Here is a 20,986-nt window from a genome sequence, read left to right on the forward strand (position 1 = left end):
CCTCATGTTTCTTCCTCTGCCTCAGCTTCCACCACTGTCCCTGTGCTGGCATGGGATAGCTGCAGGCAGCAATCAGCTCTGCCCTGAGCCTCCTCTGCTGCAGGCTGCACCCCCCCAGCTCCCTCAGCCTCTCCTCACAGGGCTGTGCTCCAGGCCCCTCCCCAGCCTTGCTGCCCTTCTCTCACCACCTTCCAGCACCTCAGCATCTCTCTGCAATTCAGGAGCCCAGCACTGGACACAGCACTCCAGGGGTGGCCTGAGCAGTGCTGAGCACAGGGGCACAAGAACCTCCCTGGTGTCTGCTGGATGAGCCATAAGAGCAGGATGCCATTGGCCCTGCTGCAGGGCAAAGCTCTGCACAGCCAACACCAGGTCCCAGGGCTCAGGCCTCACCTTGCTCAGGGAGAGGGGAGAAGGGGAGAGGAGAGGAGAGGAGAGGAGAGGAGAGGAGAGGAGAGGAGAGGAGAGGAGAGGAGAGGAGAGGAGAGGAGAGGAGAGGAGAGGAGAGGAGAGGAGAGGAGAGGAGAGGAGAGGAGAGGAGAGGAGAGGAGAGGAGAGGAGAGGAGAGGAGAGGAGAGGAGAGGAGAGGAGAGGAGAGGAGAGGAGAGGAGAGGAGAGGAGAGGAGAGGAGAGGAGAGGAGAGGAGAGGAGAGGGAAAAGGAGAGGAGAAGGAAAAGGAGAGGAGAAAGAAAAGGAGAGGAGAAGGAAAAGGAGAGGAGAAAGAAAAGGAGAGGAGAAGGAAAAGGAGAGGAGAAGGAAAAGGAGAGGAGAAGGAAAAGGAGAGGAGAAGGAAAAGGAGAGGAGAGGGAAAAGGAGAGGAGAAGGAAAAAGGAGAGGAGAGCCTTGCAGCCAGGCTCTCAACTCCTCAAGCTGCCCCCTTGCCCCAGGAAAGCAGGGAGCAGGCAGATGTGGTGGTGGCCACCCCCGGGCCATGCAGGGGGGGTGCTGGGAGGATGACTGTCACACAGCTCCACGCCTCCCCCAGGCTTTTGAGGACATCTACATCGAGCAGCAGAAGGTGATCCGCACCATCCTGGAGTACGCCGACAAGGTCTTCTCCTACATCTTCGTCCTGGAGATGCTGCTCAAGTGGGTGGCCTATGGCTTCAAGGTCTACTTCACCAACGCCTGGTGCTGGCTGGACTTCCTCATTGTGGATGTGAGTGGTGGCTGAGGAGCACCTCCAGAGCCAGAGGTAGCTCAGGGAGGGTAGGAGCAGGAAGGGAATCGTCGCAGGCTGCTGGAAGCGAACTTCCTGCTGCGGGGCCATGGGGTGAGGGGCTTAGGGTAGTGGTGCTCTTCTTCCACTGCTTGCAGGATGCCTTTCAAACCCTTCCCGTGGCATGTTCAAGCCAAGAATGAGCTCTTGGTGACCTACAGGAGCCCCAGAAGAGATGGGAATGGGTTGGGTTGGTAGATAGAATGGGTTGGGTTGGAAGGGACCTCAAAGTTCAGCCAGTTCCAAACAGCTCTCGCTAGAAGAGGTTGCTCAAGGGCATCATCCAGCCTGGTCCTGAACACCTCCAGGGAGGTTGTGGAGCACAGAAGCACCCAATGTGATCTTTGATCACATTGGGTGCTTCTGTGCTCCACAACCTCCCTGGCAAACCTGTGCCTGGGTCTCAGCACCCTCAACCTGTGCCAGGCTCTCACCACCCTCAACCTGTGCCAGGCTCTCACCACCCTCAACCTGTGCCAGTCTCTCACCACCTTCCTCCTGTCCTTCCCAGACCTTCTCAATAGTCCCTCCCCAGCCTTCCTGTAGTCCACTTCAGATCCTGGAAGGCCACTCCAAGGTCTCCTCAAAGCCTTCTCTTCTCCAGGCTGCACAGCCCCAACCCTCTCAGCCTGTGCTCAGAGCAGAGCTGCTGCAGCCCTCTGAGCCTTCTCTTCTCCTGTGAAGGGCCCCAGGGTCTCCCAAATGCTGTTTGGGCAGCTCCTTCCTCCCATTCATCCTCATCACCATCTCCTCCCTCACACTCAGAAGCAGAGACACCTTTGGGTGCTTGGCCAGCAGGAACCTGAGGGCTCAGTGCCAGTCCCTGCGACCCAAGAGGAGGTGATGCCCACCAGCCTGAGGGAGTGCTGGGGAGAGGGGGAAGGGCAGGAGCTGCAGGAGCATGATTCAGTCGTGCTCCCACCTGAGATGCTGCTAATGCCTTGGGCTGCTCCTTGCAGGTCTCCCTGGTCAGCCTGACAGCCAACTGGTTGGGATACTCGGAGCTGGGAGCCATCAAGTCCCTGCGGACGCTGCGGGCCCTGAGACCCCTGCGTGCCCTCTCCAGATTTGAAGGCATGAGGGTAAGGACCCCCAGCGGCTGCTGCTGGGGCATGCAAGGTGCCACCACGCAGCACTCACCTCCATCAGCTGGCAGAGCAGCAGCGGTGAGATTGTGAGCTGCAGGGGCAGCAGCGGTGAGATTGTGAGCTCCAGGGGCAGCAGTTAGAGATTGTGAGCTCCAGGGGCAGCAGTGCTGAGATTGTGAGCTGCAGGGGTAGCAGTGCTGAGATTGTGAGCTGCAGGGGTAGCAGTGCTGAGATTGTGAGCTGCAGGGGTAGCAGGTGGTGAGATTGTAAACTCTAAGAACAGCAGAGGTGAGATTGTAAACTCTAAGAACAGCAGAGGTGAGATTGTGAGCTCTAAGAACAGCAGTGGTGAGATTGTGAGCTCTAAGAACAGCAGTGGTGAGATTGTGAGCTCTAAGAACAGCAGTGGTGAGATTGTAAGCTCTAAGAACAGCAGTGGTGAGACTGTGAGCTCTAAGAACAGCAGTGGTGAGATTGTGAGCTCTAAGAACAGCAGTGGTGAGACTGTGAGCTGCAGGGGCAGCAGAGGTGAGATTGTGAGCTCTAAGAACAGCAGTGGTGAGACTGTGAGCTCTAAGAACAGCAGTGGTGAGACTGTGAGCTCTAAGAACAGCAGTGGTGAGATTGTGAGCTCCAGGGGCAGCAGTGGTGAGATTGTGAGCTCTAAGAACAGCAGAGGTGAGATTGTGAGCTCTAAGAACAGCAGTGGTGAGACTGTGAGCTGCAGGGGCAGCAGAGGTGAGATTGTGAGCTCTAAGAACAGCAGAGGTGAGATTGTGAGCTCTAAGAACAGCAGAGGTGAGATTGTGAGCTCCAGGGGCAGCAGTGGTGAGATTGTGAGCTCCAGGAATAAGGAAAGTGAGAGGAGAGAGGAGAGGAAAGAGAGAAAAGGAGAAGAGAGGAGAGGAGAGGAGATAGGAGAGGGAACAGGAGAGGAACTGAGGATCCCAAGACTGAAGCCGCCACTCCAGGCAGGGGTCCAATGACCTCAAGCCTGTTTCCCCAGCCAGGTCTCTCTCCAAGGTCTCTTCCTCCACCTGCAGGTGGTGGTGAACGCCCTGCTGGGTGCCATCCCCTCCATCATGAACGTGCTGCTGGTGTGCCTGATCTTCTGGCTGATCTTCAGCATCATGGGCGTGAACCTGTTCGCGGGGAAGTACTATCGCTGCGTCAACACCACCACCGGGGAGCTCTTCGACATCAGCCTGGTGAACAACAAGAGCGACTGCATGGCCTTGCTGCACACCAACGAGGTCAGGTGGCTCAATGTCAAGGTCAACTTCGACAACGTGGGCTTGGGATACCTCTCCTTGCTGCAGGTGGTAGGTACCCTGCACCCACTGCTCACAGTATCACAGTGTCACAGTATCACAGCATCACAGTGTCACAGCATCACAGTGTCACAGCGTCACAGTGTCACAGTGTCACAGTGTCACAGCATCACAGTGTCACAGCGTCACAGCATCACAGCATCACAGTATCACAGTGTCACAGCATCACAGTATCACAGTATCACAGTATCACAGCATCACAGTGTCACAGCATCACAGCATCACAGCGTCACAGCATCACAGTATCACAGTATCACAGTATCACAGTGTCACAGCATCATAGTGTCACAGCATCACAGCGTCACAGTATCACAGTGTCACAGCATCAGTGTCACAGCATCACAGCATCACAGTATCACAACATCAGAGTACCACAGTGTCACAGTGTCACAGTATCACAGTGTCACAGTATCACCAAGGTTGGAAGAGACCTCACAGCTCATCAAGTCCAACCCTTTAGCACAGAGCTCAAGGCCAGACCATGGCACCAAGTGCCACGTCCAGTCCTGCCTTGAACAGCTCCAGGGACGGCGACTCCACCACCTCCCCGGGCAGCCCATTCCAGTGGCCAGTGACTCTCTCAGGGAAGAACTTTCTCCTCACCTCCAGCCTAAATCTCCCCTGGCACAGCCTGAGGCTGTGTCCTCTCCTTCTGGTGCTGGCCACCTGAGAGAAGAGAGCAACCTCCTCCTGGCCACAACCTCCCCTCAGGTAGTTGCAGACAGCAATAAGGTCTGCCCTGAGCCTCCTCTTCTCCAGGCTAACCAATCCCAGCTCCCTCAGCCTCTCCTCGTAGGGCTGTGCTCAAGGCCTCTCCCCAGCCTCGTTGCCCTTCTCTGGACACGCTCAAGCATCTCAATGTCCCTCCTAAACTGGGGGGCCCAGAACTGAACACAGCACTCAAGGTGTGGCCTAAGCAGTGCAGAGTACAGGGGCAGAATGACCTCCCTGCTCCTGCTGGCCACACCATTGCTGATGCAGGCCAGGATGCCACTGGCTCTCTTGGCCACCTGGGCACACTGCTGGCTCATGTTCAGGTGGGTACCAATCAGCACCCCCAGATCCCTTTCTGTTTGCCTGCTCTCAGCCACTCCAACCCCAGCCTGCAGCTCTGCATGGGGTCGTTGTGTGCTCTCTACAGCTACCTGAAGGGAGGCTGCAGCCAGCAGGGGTTGGGTTCTGCTGCCAGGTGAGCAGAGATGGAACAGGAGGACACAGCCTGAAGCTGTGCCAGGGCAGGGTCAGGCTGGGTGTTAGGAGGAATCTCTCCACAGCAAGAGAGATTGGCACTGGAATGGGCTGCCCAGGGAGGTGGTGGAGTGGCCATGGCTGGAGGTGTTGCAGCCAAGCCTGGCTGGGGCACTGAGTGCCATGGTCTGGTTGGTTGGGCAGGGCTGGGTGCTAGGTTGGGCTGGAGGAGCTTGGAGCTCTCTTCCAACCTGCTTCATTCTGTGATTCTATTGCTGTACCTCCAAAGCCACTACCTATCAATCCACATCCTTTGGGTGGAGTCATGGATCTTTACACATCAACTCAGATGAATATCTTAGGGCCTGGAGCAGCTCTGAGAGGAGCAAAGGCTAAGCCCTGGGGCTGAGAGCCTGCAGAAGAGCAGCCCCAGAGGGCAGCTGAGCAGTGCTTAGCAAGAGCTAAAGCCTGGGGGCAAGAGGCTGGGGCCAGACTCTGTTCAGTGGTGCCCAGGGACAGGACAAGAGGCAATGGGCACAGAGTGGACCCCAGGAGGTTCCATATGAGCAGGAGGAGACACTTGTTTGGTGTGAGGCTGCTGGAGGCCTGGAGCAGGCTGCCCAGAGAGGTTGTGGAGTCTCCTCCTCTGCAGAGCTTCCAAACCCCCCTGGGCATTGTGCTGCTGGGCAAGCTGCTGTGGGTGCCCTGCTGCATGACCTCCTTTCCAGCCCCAGCCAGGCAGGGATTCTGGGGTGCTGTGGAATGCCTGGAGAGCCCAGGCACAGGGCAGAGCCTGTGCTGCACACTGCTGTGCCCATGCCAACCACAACCTCTTCACTCCATGGTGTTGCTCTCATGGCCCCAGCTCATGGTCTCCCTCCTGCCACCCCCACTGAGGAGCTGTAACTCCAGACATGGTCAGAGTTAAAGCCCCAAAACAACTCCATCATCCTCCACTCCCTCCCTGGCCCCAAATGCATCCTGCCTAATCTCTTCCTCTACTCTGTCCCCACAGGCAACCTTCAAAGGCTGGATGGACATCATGTACGCAGCTGTGGACTCACGGGAGGTGAGGAGGCCAGCAGGGATGTCTCACACCCGGCCCCAGGCAGTGCCCATCCTGCTGCTTAGTCCCCCTGACAGGCTGGCAGCAGAGTCCTGGGGCCAAGGAGGAGCTCAGAGTGGGCTGAGGATAAACCTCCTGGATGCAGCACCCCCCAGGCAGCAGAGGAGGCTCAGGGCAGAGCTGATTGCTGCCTGCAGCTGCCTGCAGGGAGGCTGCAGACAGGTGGGGTTGGGCTCTGCTGCCAGGCAGCCAGGGACAGAAGAAGGGGACCCAGCCTGAAGCTGTGCCAGGGCAGGCTGAGGCTGGATGTTGTTAGGAAGTTGTTGTCAGAGAGAGTGATTGGCACTGGAATGGGCTGCCCAGGGAGGTGGTGGAGTGGCTGTGGCTGGAGGTGTTGCAGCCAAGCCTGGCTGGGGCACTTAGTGCCATGGTCTGGTTGGTTGGGCAGGGCTGGGTGCTAGGTTGGGCTGGCTGAGCTTGGAGCTCTCTTCCACCCTGGCTGATTCTATGATTCTCTGGTGGGGCTGCCTGCATCCCACCCAGGGCTTTGGCTGGGACATGAGCTAAGGAGAGGAGAAATGCTCCAAGCTGCTGAGGTGCACAGCCTCAGCTCTGTCCCTTCTGGTGCAAGGTTCTGCACATGGATCCATGCAACTCTGCCATCAATCCAGGCTGCAGATGAAGGGATGGAGAGCAGCCCAGTGGAGAAGGACTTAGAGGTGCTGGTGAGGGAAAAGCTGGACATGAGCTGGCACCCAGCACTGCCAGGCCAGAGCTAACCCTGTCCTGGGCTGATCCCCAGCAGTGTGGGCAGCAGGGACAGGGAGAGGCTTCTGCTCCTCTGCAGTGCTCTGCTGAGACCCCACCCTGAGGTCCAGAGGAGGCCACAAAGATGCTCAGAGGGTTGGAAAACTTCCCCTGTGGGGACAGGCTGGGAGAGTTGGGGCTGTTGAGCCTGGAGAAGAGAAGGCTCCAGGGAGACCTTAGAGCAACCTTTTAGTGTCTGAAGGGGACTACAGGAGAGCTGGGGAGGGACTTTGGACAAGGGCTGGGAGTGGCAGGATGAGAGACTGACACAGGTTGAGGGTGGTGAGAGTCTGGCACAGGTTGAGGATGCTGAGACCCTGGCACAGGTTGCCCAGGGAGGTTGTGGAGCACAGAAGCACCCAATGTGATCAAAGATCACATTGGGTGCTTCTGTGCTCCACAACCTCCCTGGAGGTGTTCAGAACCAGGCTGGATGAGTCCTTGAGCAACCCTGGGCTAGTGGGAGGTGTCTTTGGTTTGGTTACCTTTTGAGGGTTGTTGCCTTTTGGGTTTCATTCTTTTTTTTTAGCCTCAGGAAGAGCTTCTCTGCTCACCCTGCCTGCAGCTGCTCCCAGCTGGCTCTGAAAGTGGCTTCAAGCTCCTGCCTCCCCATGGCAGGAGGCAAAGCTGCTCTGGGAGCTGCTCTCTCTCTTCTGCAAAAAGAGTTTCCCTTCAAAGTGGAGGAAGCTGATGGAGACTCCTAGGGATGTCCCCAGCCAAGTGTAGAGCAGGATCAAGTGAAGCTCCTTGAGCTCAGGGCTGCTTTCTCAGGCTGTGCCACCCCCACATGTTGGTGTGGCAACAACTCAACCACTTTCCCAGAGAGGTTATGGAGGCTTCTTCTCTGGAGACATCCAAAACCCACCTGGATGTGTCCCTGTGTGACCTGACCTAGGTGACCCTGCTCTGAAAGGGGGTTTCACTCAATGACCTTTTTGAGGTCCCTTCCAACCCTGTGATTCTGCTTCCATGATTCTCCTCTTGGCTGGATTTGACCTTTGGAAAGCTGATGGGAAAGGAACACAGCTGCTCTTGATGGGGCTGCCCTTGGGCATCCTTTTCTATCCCCCAGGCCATGCCAGGGGACTGGGGGTCACCAGCTGGTGTCAGTGAATGTCCCTTCCCTGCCTGCTGCCATTCAGGGACCACTCAGTATCTGCCAAACGGTTTGGAGCAGCTACCCCACAGCACTGCCTGGGTAGAGTGAGCTGGGGACAGGCCTTCTGGAGGGGCTTAACCTGCTGTTTCCCATCTCTCCTGCTCAGATTGAGGAGCAGCCTTCGTATGAGATCAACCTCTACATGTACATCTACTTCGTCGTCTTCATCATCTTCGGCGCCTTCTTCACCTTGAACCTCTTCATCGGTGTCATCATCGACAACTTCAACCAGCAGAAGAAAAAGATGAGTACCTGCAGGGGCCTGCAGCCACTCCTGTGTCCTGGGGCACTGCTCCAGGATGCAGGGCAGCAGTGCTCGGGGCAGGGAGCCTGAGCCCACTCTGCCTGGGTGATGCTCAGGGTCCCTCTGCCCCACTGCTGCCCCTGAGCGGCTTCCTGCAGGGGGAAGCAGGAGAGCTGCACAAGCATCACCTGGGGGTTGGTGTCCTGCCCACAGCACTGTCATAGCAGCAGGCTTGGAGGAGATAGATAATGGTTGGACTTGATGATGCTGAAGGTCTTTTCCCAGCAAAACAATTCTAGGATTCAGTTCTGGGTGCAGAAGGAGGAGGAAAGCAGGTCCAGGAGGTTCTCCTCCCACTCTACTCTGCCCTAGGAAGGTTACATCTGGAGGCCTGGGTCCAGTTCTGGGTGCAGAAGGAGGAGGAAAGCAGGTCCAGGAGGTTCTCCTCCCACTCTACTCTGCCCTAGGAAGGCTACATCTGGAGGCTTGGGTCCAGTTCTGGGTGCAGAAGGAGGAGGAAAGCAGGTCCAAGAGGTTCTCCTCCCACTCTACTCTGCCCTAGGAAGGCTACATCTGGAGGCCTGGGTCCAGTTCTGGGCTCTCCAGTTCAAGGGAGGCAGGGAAGTATTGGAGAGAGAGTCCAGGAGAGGCTACAAAGGTGCTGAGGGGCCTGGAGCAGCTCTGTGAGGAGCAAAGGCTGAGCCCTGGGGCTGAGAGCCTGCAGAAGAGCAGCCCCAGAGGGCAGCTGAGCAGTGCTCAGCAACAGCTAAAGGCTGAGATCAAGAGGCTGGGGCCAGACTCTGCTCAGTGGTGCCCAGGGACAGGACAAGAGGCAATGGGCACAGAGTGGACCCCAGGAGGTTCCATCTGAAGATGAGGAGAAGCTTCCTTGGTGTGAGGCTGCTGGAGGCCTGGAGCAGGCTGCCCAGAGAGGTTGTGGAGTCTCCTCCTCTGCAGAGCTTCCAACCCCGCCCCGGGCATTGTGCTGCTGGGCAAGCTGCTGTGGGTGCCCTGCTTAGGCAGGGAGTTGAACTGGATGAGCTCCAGAGGTCCCTTCCAGCCCAGGCACCAGGCTGGGATTTGGGTACTCCCTGTGATTCTGTCTATTTCCTCTGGGCTGTGCCACAGCAGGGATGGCAAAGCCCTGACACCTCTGCCATCACTTTTACTTCTCCCACCCCATGACCCTTTCTCCTCACTTTTCCTTGCATCAAGAAGAGCCCCAACCTGTGCTCTCAAGCAAGGAGCACAGGCCTAAGGACCTGGGCAAGTGAGGAGTGGGTGGATAACAGGGAACATGCTGACTGTGCCAAGCAAGCTCTGGAGCATTCTGAGATGCTGCCTTGGTGCCAGCAGGATCTGCCCAGCAAGGAGGGGGTGAGCCCCAGCAGGACATGAGGTGCCCCTCTCATTGCAGCAGGCTGAGGGGCAGCATCTCAGCTCTGCAGGAGGAAACTCCACTGCTGGGGTGAGCACCAGTGGGTGAGGTGGGCTAAGGGAGGCAGCTTAGGAAGGAGGAAGCAGGATGTGGTGAGGCTGGTGTTGGCCTCTGCTGGCAGGTAACTAATGACAGGACAGGAGGAAATGGCCTGAAATTGTGCCAGGGGAGGGTTAGGTTGGAGAGGAGGAAAAATGTCTTTGCTGCAAGAGTGCTCAGGGCCTGGCACAGGCTGTCCAGGGAGGAGGTGGAGTGCCCAGCCCTGGAGGTGTTCAGGAAGCCTGTGGCCATGGCACTTGGGGCAGTGGTTTAGTGGCCATGGTGGGGTTGGGTTGCTGGTTGAGCTGAGTGATCTTGGAGACCTTTTCCATCCTCAATGATCCTCTGAGTCACTGAGTCAGTGCAGTGACCTGTGGCTGGTAGGAGCTTGGCTGTAGACTCTCAGTGGACCACGGTCAAGAGATGCTTAGTGAGAAGAGGTGCCCCCAAGACTAACAGTGGTGATTCTCTTTATACTTTGGAGGCAAAGACATCTTCATGACAGAAGAGCAGAAGAAATACTACAATGCCATGAAGAAGCTTGGCTCCAAGAAACCCCAGAAGCCCATCCCCAGGCCGTCGGTAGGTTGGGTTCATCGCCCTGCAGGGAGGGACACTTCCAGCCACCAACTGCCCCAGAGTGAACAAGAGGGGTCTAGGGAAGATCAGTATCACACTATCACAGCATCACCAGGGTTGGGAGAGACCTCTGAGCTCATCCAGTCCAACCCTTTAGCACAGAGCTCAAGGCCAGACCATGGCACCAAGTGCCACGTCCAGTCCTGCCTTGAACAGCTCCAGGGACGGCGACTCCACCACCTCCCCGGGCAGCCCATTCCAGTGGCCAATGACTCTCTCAGGGAAGAACTTTCTCCTCACCTCCAGCCTAAATCTCCCCTGGCACAGCCTGAGGCTGTGTCCTCTCCTTCTGGTGCTGGCCACCTGAGAGAAGAGAGCAACCTCCTCCTGGCCACAACCTCCCCTCAGGTAGTTGTAGACAGCAATAAGGTCTCCCCTGAGCCTCCTCTTCTCCAGGATGCCAGGGCTAGGAGCCAAACCCTGGCTCCCCTTTGCTGCTCCTCAGACAGGACCCTGTTAAGAGCTGGAGCTTCAGAAGACCATCAGCTCAAGCAGCCTCTTTGGCTTTGCTCTTCAGCCCTGATCTGCTTGGTGGGGGGGTCCCTTCTACAGGGGTTTCTCCTAGCTCAGCTCCCAGCTCAGAGTGATTTGGGCTTAGAAGCAGCTCAGCTTCCAGCACTCCAGACAGAGGCATGGATGCAGGCAGCACACTTGGGTGTGGGTTTGACAGCCCTGCTCAGGTGAGGCCTTTCCCACCTGAGGCATCATCAGCTCTGGATGCAAGTAGAGAACTTTCCCCTTTGCCCACACCTCCTGGCCGTGGCTTCACCAGCTGGGCTCCATCCTGCAAGGTGCTGGGCTCCATCCTCCCATAACATTTAGGGCCACGGGAGCTGTGCACTGGCCACAGGCCTGAGGCTTCCTACACCCTTTCCAATATGGTTCCTCCTTCTTCTCTCTGTTGTGTCTGTTGTTTGTGTGGTGTCCCAACCTCCCCTCTGCCTCTCCGCCTGCAGAACAAGGTGCAAGGGATGGTGTTTGACTTTGTCACCAAGCAAGTGTTTGACATAACCATCATGATCCTCATCTGTCTCAACATGGTGACCATGATGGTGGAAACAGATGACCAGAGTGAGGTGAAAACCTCTGTCCTCTACAAGATCAACCTGGTCTTCATCGTCATCTTCACCGGGGAGTGCCTGCTCAAGATGTTCGCCCTGCGCTACTACTTCTTCACCATCGGCTGGAACATCTTTGACTTCGTGGTGGTCATCCTCTCCATCTTAGGTGAGCCATGGAACCACGGGGTCAGAGAAGCACAGAGGCACAGAAACACAGAGGCACAGAATCAGAATCAAAGAGTCACAGAGTCACAGAGACACAGAGACACAGAATCACAGAATCACAGAATCAGAATTGAAGTGTCACAGAGTCACAGAATCAGAGTGACAGAGTCACAGAATCACAGAATCAGAGTGACAGAGTCACAGAATCAGAGTGACAGAATCACAGAATCAGAGTGATAGAACCACAGAATCAGAGTCACAGAATCACAGAATCAGAGTGACAGAGTCACAGAATCAGAGTGATAGAACCACAGAATCAGAGTCACAGAGTCATAGAACCACAGAATCAGAGTGAGAGTCACAGAATCACAGAATCAGAGTGACAGAACCACAGAATCAGAGTCACATAGTCATAGAATCAGAATCAGAGTGACAGAATCACAGAATCAGAGTCACAGAGTCATAGAATCAGCATCACAGTCACAGAGTCATAGAATCAGTGTCACAGAATCACAGAATCAGAGTCACAGAGTCATAGAATCACAGAATCAGAGTGACAGAATCACAGAATCAGTCACAGAGTCATAGAATCAGAATCACAGTCACAGAGTGATAGAATCAGTCACAGAATCACAGAATCAGAGTCACAGAGTCACAGAATCAGTCACAGAATCACAGAATCAGTCACAGAATCAGAGTGACAGAATCAGAATCAAAGAGTCACAGAGTCACAGAATCAGAGTCACAGAATCAGAATCAGAGTCAGAGAGTCACAGAATCAGTCACAGAGTCACAGAATCAGAATCAAAGAGTCACAGAATCAGAGTCAAAGAATCACAGAATCAGAGTCATACAATCACAGAATCAGAATCACAGTCAGAGTCACAGAGTCACAGAATCAGAGTCACAGAGTCATAGAATCAAAGAATCATAGAATCAAAGAATCTCAGACTCATCGATTCACAGAATCATAGTATCATAGAAGGGTCCAGGCTGGAAGTGACCTCCAAAGGTCATCTAATCCAATCCCCACCCTGCAGTCAGCAGGGATGTCCTCAAATAGACCAAGGGCAGGGTTCTGCACTTTGGCCACAACAACCCCAAGCAGCACTGCAGGCTGGGGACTGAGTGGCTGAGAGCAGGCAGGAGGAAAGGGACCTGGGAGTGCTGGCAGAGAGGAGCTGCAGAGGAGGCAGCAGTGCCCAGGTGGGCAGCAGAGCCAATGGCATCCTGGGCTGGCTCAGGAGCACTGTGGGCAGCAGGACAAGGGAGGTTCTTCTGCCCCTGTGCTCAGCACTGCTCAGGCCACCCCTGGAGTGCTGTGTCCAGTTCTGGGCTCCTCCATTGCAGAGAGCTGTTGAGGTGCTGGAAGGTGTTGAGAGAAGGGCAGCAAGGCTGGGGAGGGGCCTGGAGCACAGCCCTGTGAGGAGAGGCTGAGGGAGCTGGGGGGGTGCAGCCTGCAGCAGAGGAGGCTCAGGGCAGAGCTCATTGATGTCTGCAGCTGCCTGCAGGGAGCCTGTAGCCAGGTGGGGTTGGGCTCTGCTGCCAGGCAGCCAGGGACAGAACAAGGGGACAGAGGCTGAAGCTGTGGCAGGGCAGGTTGAGGCTGGATGTTGTTAGGAAGTTGTTGTCAGAGAGAGTGATTGGCACTGGAATGGGCTGCCCAGGGAGGTGGTGGAGTGGCTGTGGATGGAGGTGTTGTAGCCAAGCCTGGCTGGGGCACTTAGTGCCATGGTCTGGTTGGTTGGGCAGGGCTGGGGGCTAGGTTGGGCTGGAGGAGCTTGGAGCTCTCTTCCAACCTGCTTCATTCTATGATTCTATGATTCTCTGACCAGATTGAGGACCTGCTGGTTCCATCCATTCCTCAGAGGTCCCACTGGATAATGAAGGATGGAAGTGGTCCAGCTGATCCCCAGCCACCAAGCTGTCTCTGGACATCCCTTTACAGCCATCCTCTGAGTAGGCCCAAGCCAACAGACCCTGGCACAAGATAGATGTGAGGCCACCTCATGCCACCAGGCTGAATGAGGGGCTGGGGCTGTGTCTCTCTCCTCCCTGGTGTTGAGCTCCCCTTGGCTCCATATTGCCTGGTTGTGATGCTGCAACCAAGCAGTCAGATTCTGGCCCTGGGGTCTGAAGGGCACCTGCAGGCAGGCTGGGGAGGGAACCATTCAGAAGGGCCTGTGGAGGTAGGACAAAGGACAATGGTTTGAATCTGGAGCAGGGCAGACACCAGGAAGAAGTTCTAGACAATGAGGGTGAGGGGCACTGGAGCAGACTGCCTGGAGGTGTGGTTGAGAGACATTCAGGATCAGGCTTGCTGTGGCCCAGGGCAGCCTGCTCTAGATGGAGGTGTCCCTGCTGCCTGCAGGGGGTGGACAAGATGACCTCTGAGGGTCCCTTCCAACCTGATGCCATCTGTGCATCTGCACCAACAAGGGTGGTCTCATCTCTGTACCTGCCCAGCTCTGGCACTCCACAGGCTCACAGATGTCAGGGGTTGGAAGGGACCCAATTTGCTCATCCAGTCCAACCCCCCTGCCAGAGCAGCACCACACAATCCAGCTCAGGGCACACAGGAACACATCCAGACAGGCCTGGAGAGGCTCCACACAAGGAGACTCCACAACCTCTCTGGGCAGCCTGTGCCAGGCTCTGGGACCCTTCCAGGCAAGAAGTTCCCCCTTGTGCTGAGCTGGAACCTCCTGTGCTGCAGCTTCCATCCACTGCTGCTTGTCCTAGCCCAGGGAGCAGTGAGCAGAGCCTGTCCCCCGCTGCTGACCCCCAACCTCAGAGAGTTACAGACATTGATTCAATCCCCTCTCAGTCTTCTCTTCTGCAGACTAAGCAGCCCCAGGGCCCTCAGCCTCTCCTCAGCAGGCAGTGCTCCACTCCCCTCCTCATCCTCACAGCCCTCCCTTGGACCCTCTCCAGCAGATCCCTGTCCCTCTCCAGCTGCACTCTCTCCAGCAGTTCCCTATCCCTCTCCAGCTGGACTCTCTCCAGCAGTTCCCTATCCCTCTCCAGCTGGACTCTCTCCAGCAGATCCCTGTCCCTCTCCAGCTGGACCCTCTCCAGCAGATCCCTATCCCTCTCCAGCTGGACTCTCTCCAGCAGATCCCTGTCTCCAGCTGGACCCTCTCCAGCAGATCCCTATCCCTCTCCAGCTGGACTCTCTCCAGCAGATCCCTATCCCTCTCCAGCTGGACCCTCTCCAGCAGATCCCTGTCTCCAGCTGGACTCTCTCCAGCAGATCCCTGTCTCCAGCTGGACTCTCTCCAGCAGATCCCTATCCCTCTCCAGCTGCACTCTCTCCAGCATGTCCCTGTTCCTCTCCAGCTGGACTCTCTCCAGCAGTTCCCTATCCCTCTCCAGCCGGCCCCTCTGCAGGGGAGCAGCACAGCTGCACCTCCGCTCCCCGAGGGGCCAACTGCTCTCTCCTCCCCCCCCCCCCCACCCCCTCCCCCGCAGGCATTGTGCTGTCAGACATCATCGAGAAGTACTTCGTGTCCCCGACGCTGTTCCGGGTGATCAGGCTGGCCAGGATCGGCCGCGTCCTGCGCCTGATCCGGGGGGCCAAGGGCATCCGGACGCTGCTCTTCGCCCTGATGATGTCCCTGCCTGCCCTCTTCAACATCGGCCTCCTGCTCTTCCTCGTCATGTTCATCTACTCCATCTTCGGCATGTCCAACTTCGCCTACGTCAAGAAGGAGGCAGGCATCGACGACATCTTCAACTTCGAGACCTTTGGCAACAGCATCATCTGCCTCTTCCAGATCACCACCTCGGCGGGCTGGGATGGGCTGCTCAGCCCCATCCTCAACAGCGGCCCCCCGGACTGCGACCCCGACCTGGAGAACCCTGGCAGCTCGGTCAAAGGGGACTGCGGCAACCCTTCCATCGGCATCTTCTTCTTCTGCAGCTACATCATCATCTCCTTCCTCATCGTGGTCAACATGTACATCGCCATCATCCTGGAGAACTTCAACGTGGCCACCGAGGAGAGCAGCGAGCCGCTCTGCGAGGACGACTTCGAGATGTTCTACGAGACCTGGGAGAAGTTCGACCCCGATGCCACCCAGTTCATCGCCTACAGCACCTTGTCTGACTTCGTGGACACCTTACAGGAGCCCCTCAAAATCCCCAAGCCCAACAAGATCAAGCTGATCACCATGGACCTCCCCATGGTGGCCGGGGACAAAATCCACTGCTTGGATATCCTCTTCGCCTTGACTAAGGAAGTGCTGGGAGACTCGGGAGAGATGGACGCCTTGAAGGCCACCATGGAGGAGAAGTTCATGGCTGCAAACCCTTCCAAGGTCTCTTATGAACCCATCACCACCACTCTGAAGAGGAAGCACGAGGAGGTCTGCGCCACCAAGATCCAGAGGGCCTTCCGCAGGTACCTGCTGCGGCGCTCGGTGAAGCAGGCGTCCCACATGTACCGGCACGGCCAGACCCAGGATGCCCCGGAGCAGGAGGGGCTGCTGGCCACCAAAATGCAGCAGATGTATGGGAACAGTGGGACAGAGGTGGAGGCAGCCCCTGCCCTGGGGCTCGCCCCCATCCCCGGCTCAGAGACACCAGAGGCTGGCGGAGCTCAGGATAAGGAGCGCCTGGTGAAGGAGTCGCTGGTGTAAGGGGCACAGGCGCTGCCCGGGGGGGGGCTGCAGCTGCGCCTCCTCCTGAACAGCTCTTCCCTGCTCAGGCCCTTAGAGCTTAGGTATTGAGCTACCCTCGGCTGATGCTGGCAGACTCCTTCCCGCTCCTGCAGCAGGATCTGGGGTTGGGAGCTCCCTGCAGGTGAATGTTTTGTCTTAGGAGAACTCAATGTGAAATCTGAAGGGGAGGGAGAGGGGGGGAGAGGGAGCGGTGAAAGGGCAAACCTCTCCCTCCTGAGGCGACCTCACGGCGGTGCCAACCTCCTCCAGCCACCAACCAGGGCAGGTGGCTGCCCTCTGACTTCCAAAGTAATTCATCCTTGCTGTTATTTCACGATGCAGAGAAGGGTCTGGGGGGTGGGGGTGGAGGGGTGGGGATTGGTTTAGCTCTTTTCCTTGCCTGTCTTTCTTCCAGAGGTGCAACCAGGGCAAGGTGAGCCAAGTGAAATAATCCTTAAGGATAATTACCAAAGGTTTGGTGAACACCAAACACCTCCAAAGTCTTAAGCTTAGCACTTTTCTTTGGGATGAGCTCTTAGGGATTCGTTGTTGATTTCATCCTCAGCCTTTTGGTTGTCTACAGAGAAAAGTGCAACCATGTCTTAAAAGCCAAAGCAAAGAGTCCAACAGGTTTCTGTTCTCAGGGTTTAAACAGCAGCTTTCAAGGTCGCCCAGTAAGTGTTGACATCCCAAATCCTTCAGGGCTGCAGGTTGTGGGTGGGAAAAAAAACATCCCCCCCCCTCCAAAAAAAAAAAACAACAAACAAAAGAGGATTTTCAGTCCTGCTGCTTCTCCTTTGTCCTCTTTTCAGCTGGAGTTTGGGGGCTTGGGCAAAGGGAGGGGGTTGGAAAAGCTCCAAGAGTCAGGGATGCTCCATCCCTGGTCAAGGGCAGGTTGTTGAGGAGCTCCAGCTGCAGGTGTCTCTGCAGGCTGCAGGGTGCTTGTGCTGGAGGAGCTTTAATGTTCCTCCATAGAGTCACAGAATCAGCAGGCTGGAAGAGAGCTCCAAGCTCCTCCAGCCCAACCTAGCACCCAGCCCTGCCCAACCAACCACACCATGGCACTCAGTGCCCCAGCCAGGCTTGGCTGCAACACCTCCTGCCACAGCCACTCCACCACCTCCCTGGGCAGCCCATTCCAATGCCAATCACTCTCTCTGAAAACAACTTCCTAACAACATCCAGCCTCAGCCTGCCCTGGCACAGCTTCAGGCTGGGTCCCCTTGCTCTGTCCCTGGCTGCCTGGCAGCAGAGCCCAACCCCACCTGGCTACAGCCTCCCTGCAGGCAGCTGCAGGCAGCAATCAGCTCTGCCCTGAGCCTCCTCTGCTGCAGGCTGCACCCCCCCAGCTCCCTCAGCCTCTCCTCACAGGGCTCTGCTCCAGGCCCCTCCCCAGCCTTGCTGCCCTTCTCCCAACACCTTCCAGCACCTCAACATCTCTCTGCAATGGAGGAGCCCAGAACTGGACACAGGTCACACTTCCAACCCAAGCCAGTCAGGGAGCCAATGAGGAGTCCTCAGTGCCTGCACCAAAACCCTCTTGAGGTTCTTCCAGCCCCAGGGCAGGAGGAAATGTCCCACTGCAGCTCGGGAGAGGCATCCCAAGGGGCTGGAGTGGGGGTTTGAAGGGTCCTTGCAATGAGCTGCTTCAGTGGAGGCCAAGTGGCCACCAAGCACCTTAGTGCAGGGAGTGCCTCCACCCCAAAACACCATGGCACAGCACCCCTGCCCTGCCTGGGGCTCTGGAGAGGACACAGAGCCATGGGCTGGGCTCTCTGGAGAGGAGACATTGGCATGGGCTTGGCTCTCTGGAGAGGTCTCAGTGCCACCACTGGGCTCTCTGGAGGGGACCCAGTGGCACAGGCTGGGCTCACTGGAGAGCACCCAGTGGCATGGGCTGAGCTCTGGAGAGGACCCAGTGGCACAGGCTGGGCTCACTGGAGAGCACCCAGTGGCATGGGCTGAGCTCTGGAGAGGACCCAGTGGCACAGGCTGGACTCTCTAGAGAGGAGACATTGGCATGGCCTGAGCTCTTTGCAGAGGCTCCAGTGCCAGGGGCAGGGCTCTAGGGAGGACACACTGGCGTGGCCCAGGCTCTTTGCAGAGGTCCCAGTGCCATGGGCTGAGCTCTCTGGAGAACACCCAGTGGCATGGACTGGGCTCACTGGAGAGGACCCAGTGGCACAGGCTGGACTCTCTAGGGAGGAGACATTGGCATGGCCCAGGCTCTTTGCAGAGGCCCCAGTGCCAGGGAAGGGCTCTAGGGAGGAGACATTGGCATGGCCCAGGCTCTTTGCAGAGGCCCCAGTGCCAGGGAAGGGCTCTAGGGAGGAGACATTGGCATGGCCCAGGCTCTTTGCAGAGGCCCCAGTGCCAGGGGAGGGCTCTAGGGAGGAGACATTGGCATGGCCCAGGCTCTTTGAAGATGCTCCAATGCCAGGGAAGGGCTCTAGGGAGAGCACATTGGCATGGCCCAGGCTCTTTGCAGAGGTCCCAGTGCCATGGACTGGGCTCACTGGAGAGCACCCAGTGGCACAGGCTGGACTCTCTAGAGAGGAGACATTGGCATGGCCCAGGCTCTTTGCAGAGGCCCCAGTGCCAGGGGCAGGGCTCTCTGCAGAGCCAGCTGAGGCCAGGCAGGTCCTCACCAGGACAGCTACCAGCAGAGCAACATCTGCCCAGGGTGGAAGCTGTTTGCTGCCCCTTGCAGGGGTCACATCAGTGAGCCTGGGATCCTGTGAAGTGCCAGGGCTGGGCAGGTACAGAGATGAGCCCACCCTTGTTGGTGCAGATGCACAGATGGCATCGGGTTGGAAGGGACCCTCAGAGGTCATCTTGTCCCCCCCCTGCAGGCAGCAGGGACACCTTCAACTAGAGCAGGCTGCCCTGGGCCACAGCAAGCCTGATCCTGAATGTCTCTCAACCACACCTCCAGGCAATGAGATTGGAGGAGACCCTCAGAGGTCATCTTGTCCATCCCCCTGCAAGCACTGCTGTGATCCTGTGATGCTGTGACCCTCATCCTGTCCTAAATGTTCCCTCCCTTTGCTCCAGGGCAGCTCTGGAGAGTCCCTACACATGGCCTTGGCTGGACCTGCCATCCTCAGCAGGACCTGGTGGTGCCACCCTGCACAAACCCAGCCCTAGACTGCCTCACTCTGGCACCACCGAGCCAGCCCAGGCACCCAGAGCTTCTGCTCTGCTCAGCAGCAAGCCCCTGGAGCTCTTTGTGCCCCACAGCAACCAGCCCAAGCTACAGGAGCTGCTGCTGCAGGTTCAGCCAAGGACAGAGGTGGTCTCGGGGGCGGTGCAGCCCCCCCTGAGCTGCCAAGTGCCAGAGCTGCCCCAGCAGCAGCTCTGCATCACGGGCAGAAGGCAGCAGAGGGCACAGGAGGTCTCTGCGTCAGTGTGGAGCTGCAGGAGGGAGCAGCCTGGGGAGCTGCTGACGTCCCCCAGGGCCCGGCTGGGTGTTTGTGCTCCAGCTGGAACAGTTCGTCCCAGGGCTGAGCACCCTGGGCCCACGCAGGCAGGGGCTGGAGGGAGGAGGTGGCACCAGCCCTGTGCTCCCGCCGCAGGGGAAAGGGCAGCGCTGAAACCCAAACCCTGCTGAATAGGAATGGGCTGGGGAAGGCTGCAGCTGCCTGGCAGCAGCCACGGGGCATGGGCTGGGGAGCCCTGAGTGGCCCAGGGGACAGGGGACCCTCCCCATGAGGCCACCAAATCTCCCTACATCCCCACAGGGGACTCGGAGGGGAGATGGAGCTCCTCTGGTGCAGGTCTGTGCCAGTCTGTGGGTGCTGAGCAGCCCACGGGCAGGGCAGGAGGCAGTTTGGCCACTGCCACAGCAAAGCCTCTGCCACTGGTGCCCTGCTCCAGGATCTGCCTTCCAAGGCACCTCCATCAGCCCTGCCTTGCTCACTGCAGCTGCCACCTCCAACCCCCTCCAGTGCCCACCCAGCACAGGGGCACCCCAACCCCATATGGTTTCTGCTAGGGGCAGAGGTGGTGGTGGCAGCAGGGACTCAGCAGCACCACCCCAGTGCCCAGCACCATGCAGAGCACAGCCTGCACCTGCTGCAGCAGCAGAGGGCACCTCTGCCACCAGCTCCTTCCCTCCTGGCACAGGTCTGCCTCTGGAAACCTTCTTGCTCCACATCCCCTGGCACACAGGGAGAGGCTTGGATGGTTCCCAGCAGCCAGCAGAGACTCAGAACCAGCCACAAAAACACCAACCCTGCAGAAGGTGAAGGGCTGGGGAGCCCCCAGGCTCTGGGGACCAAGGCGGCTGGCACAGTGCCCCAGGGTGCTTGTCACACAGAGTCACAGCTCAGTGCCCACCCTGGAACACAGCATGGAGAGGAACCAAATGCCTGTGCCAGAGCAAAGCAGCACAGAGCTCCCCCTGGGCTGGCACCTTCTGCTCCCTCAGGCTGTCTCCAGAGGACCCCATGGGGAAGGGTTTGCTGGGATGAAGGAGTGGGCACAGCTGGCACCTTCTGCTCCCTCAGGCTGTCTCCAGAGGACTCCATGGGGAAGGGGTTTGGTGGGATGAAGGAGTGGGCACAGCTGGCACCTTCTGCTCCCTCAGGCTGTCTCCAGAGGACCCCATGGGGAAGGGTTTGGTGAGATGAAGGAGTGGGCACAGCTGGCACCTTCTGCTCCCTCAGGCTGTCTCCAGAGGACCCCATGGGGAAGGGTTTGCTGGGATGAAGGAGTGGGCACAGCTGGCACCTTCTGCTCCCTCAGGCTGTCTCCAGAGGACTCCATGGGGAAGGGGTTTGGTGGGATGAAGGAGTGGGCACAGCTGGCACCTTCTGCTCCCTCAGGCTGTCTCCAGAGGACCCCATGGGGAAGGGTTTGGTGGGATGAAGGAGTGGGCAC

General features: G+C 57.7%; 1 protein-coding gene across 3 annotated transcripts in view; it reads left to right on the plus strand.

The window, feature by feature from the left end:
* Positions 1-16,436, plus strand: part of SCN4A (sodium voltage-gated channel alpha subunit 4) — a 68,461-nt gene extending 52,025 nt beyond the window's left edge. For all 3 annotated transcript variants that reach the window (XM_064174669.1, XM_064174670.1, XM_064174671.1), the window contains 8 exons: positions 986-1,159; positions 2,179-2,301; positions 3,351-3,629; positions 5,842-5,895; positions 7,965-8,102; positions 10,057-10,161; positions 11,175-11,445; positions 14,916-16,436. In XM_064174669.1, coding sequence (XP_064030739.1) covers positions 986-1,159; positions 2,179-2,301; positions 3,351-3,629; positions 5,842-5,895; positions 7,965-8,102; positions 10,057-10,161; positions 11,175-11,445; positions 14,916-16,084 — 2,313 coding nt within the window. In that variant the 3' untranslated portion in view covers positions 16,085-16,436. The remainder of the gene's footprint in view (positions 1-985; positions 1,160-2,178; positions 2,302-3,350; positions 3,630-5,841; positions 5,896-7,964; positions 8,103-10,056; positions 10,162-11,174; positions 11,446-14,915) is intronic.
* The last annotated feature ends 4,550 nt before the right edge of the window (positions 16,437-20,986 follow it).

This window comes from Pogoniulus pusillus, chromosome 40, assembly GCF_015220805.1.
Source record: "Pogoniulus pusillus isolate bPogPus1 chromosome 40, bPogPus1.pri, whole genome shotgun sequence".
Classification (NCBI taxonomy): Eukaryota; Metazoa; Chordata; class Aves; order Piciformes; family Lybiidae; genus Pogoniulus; species Pogoniulus pusillus.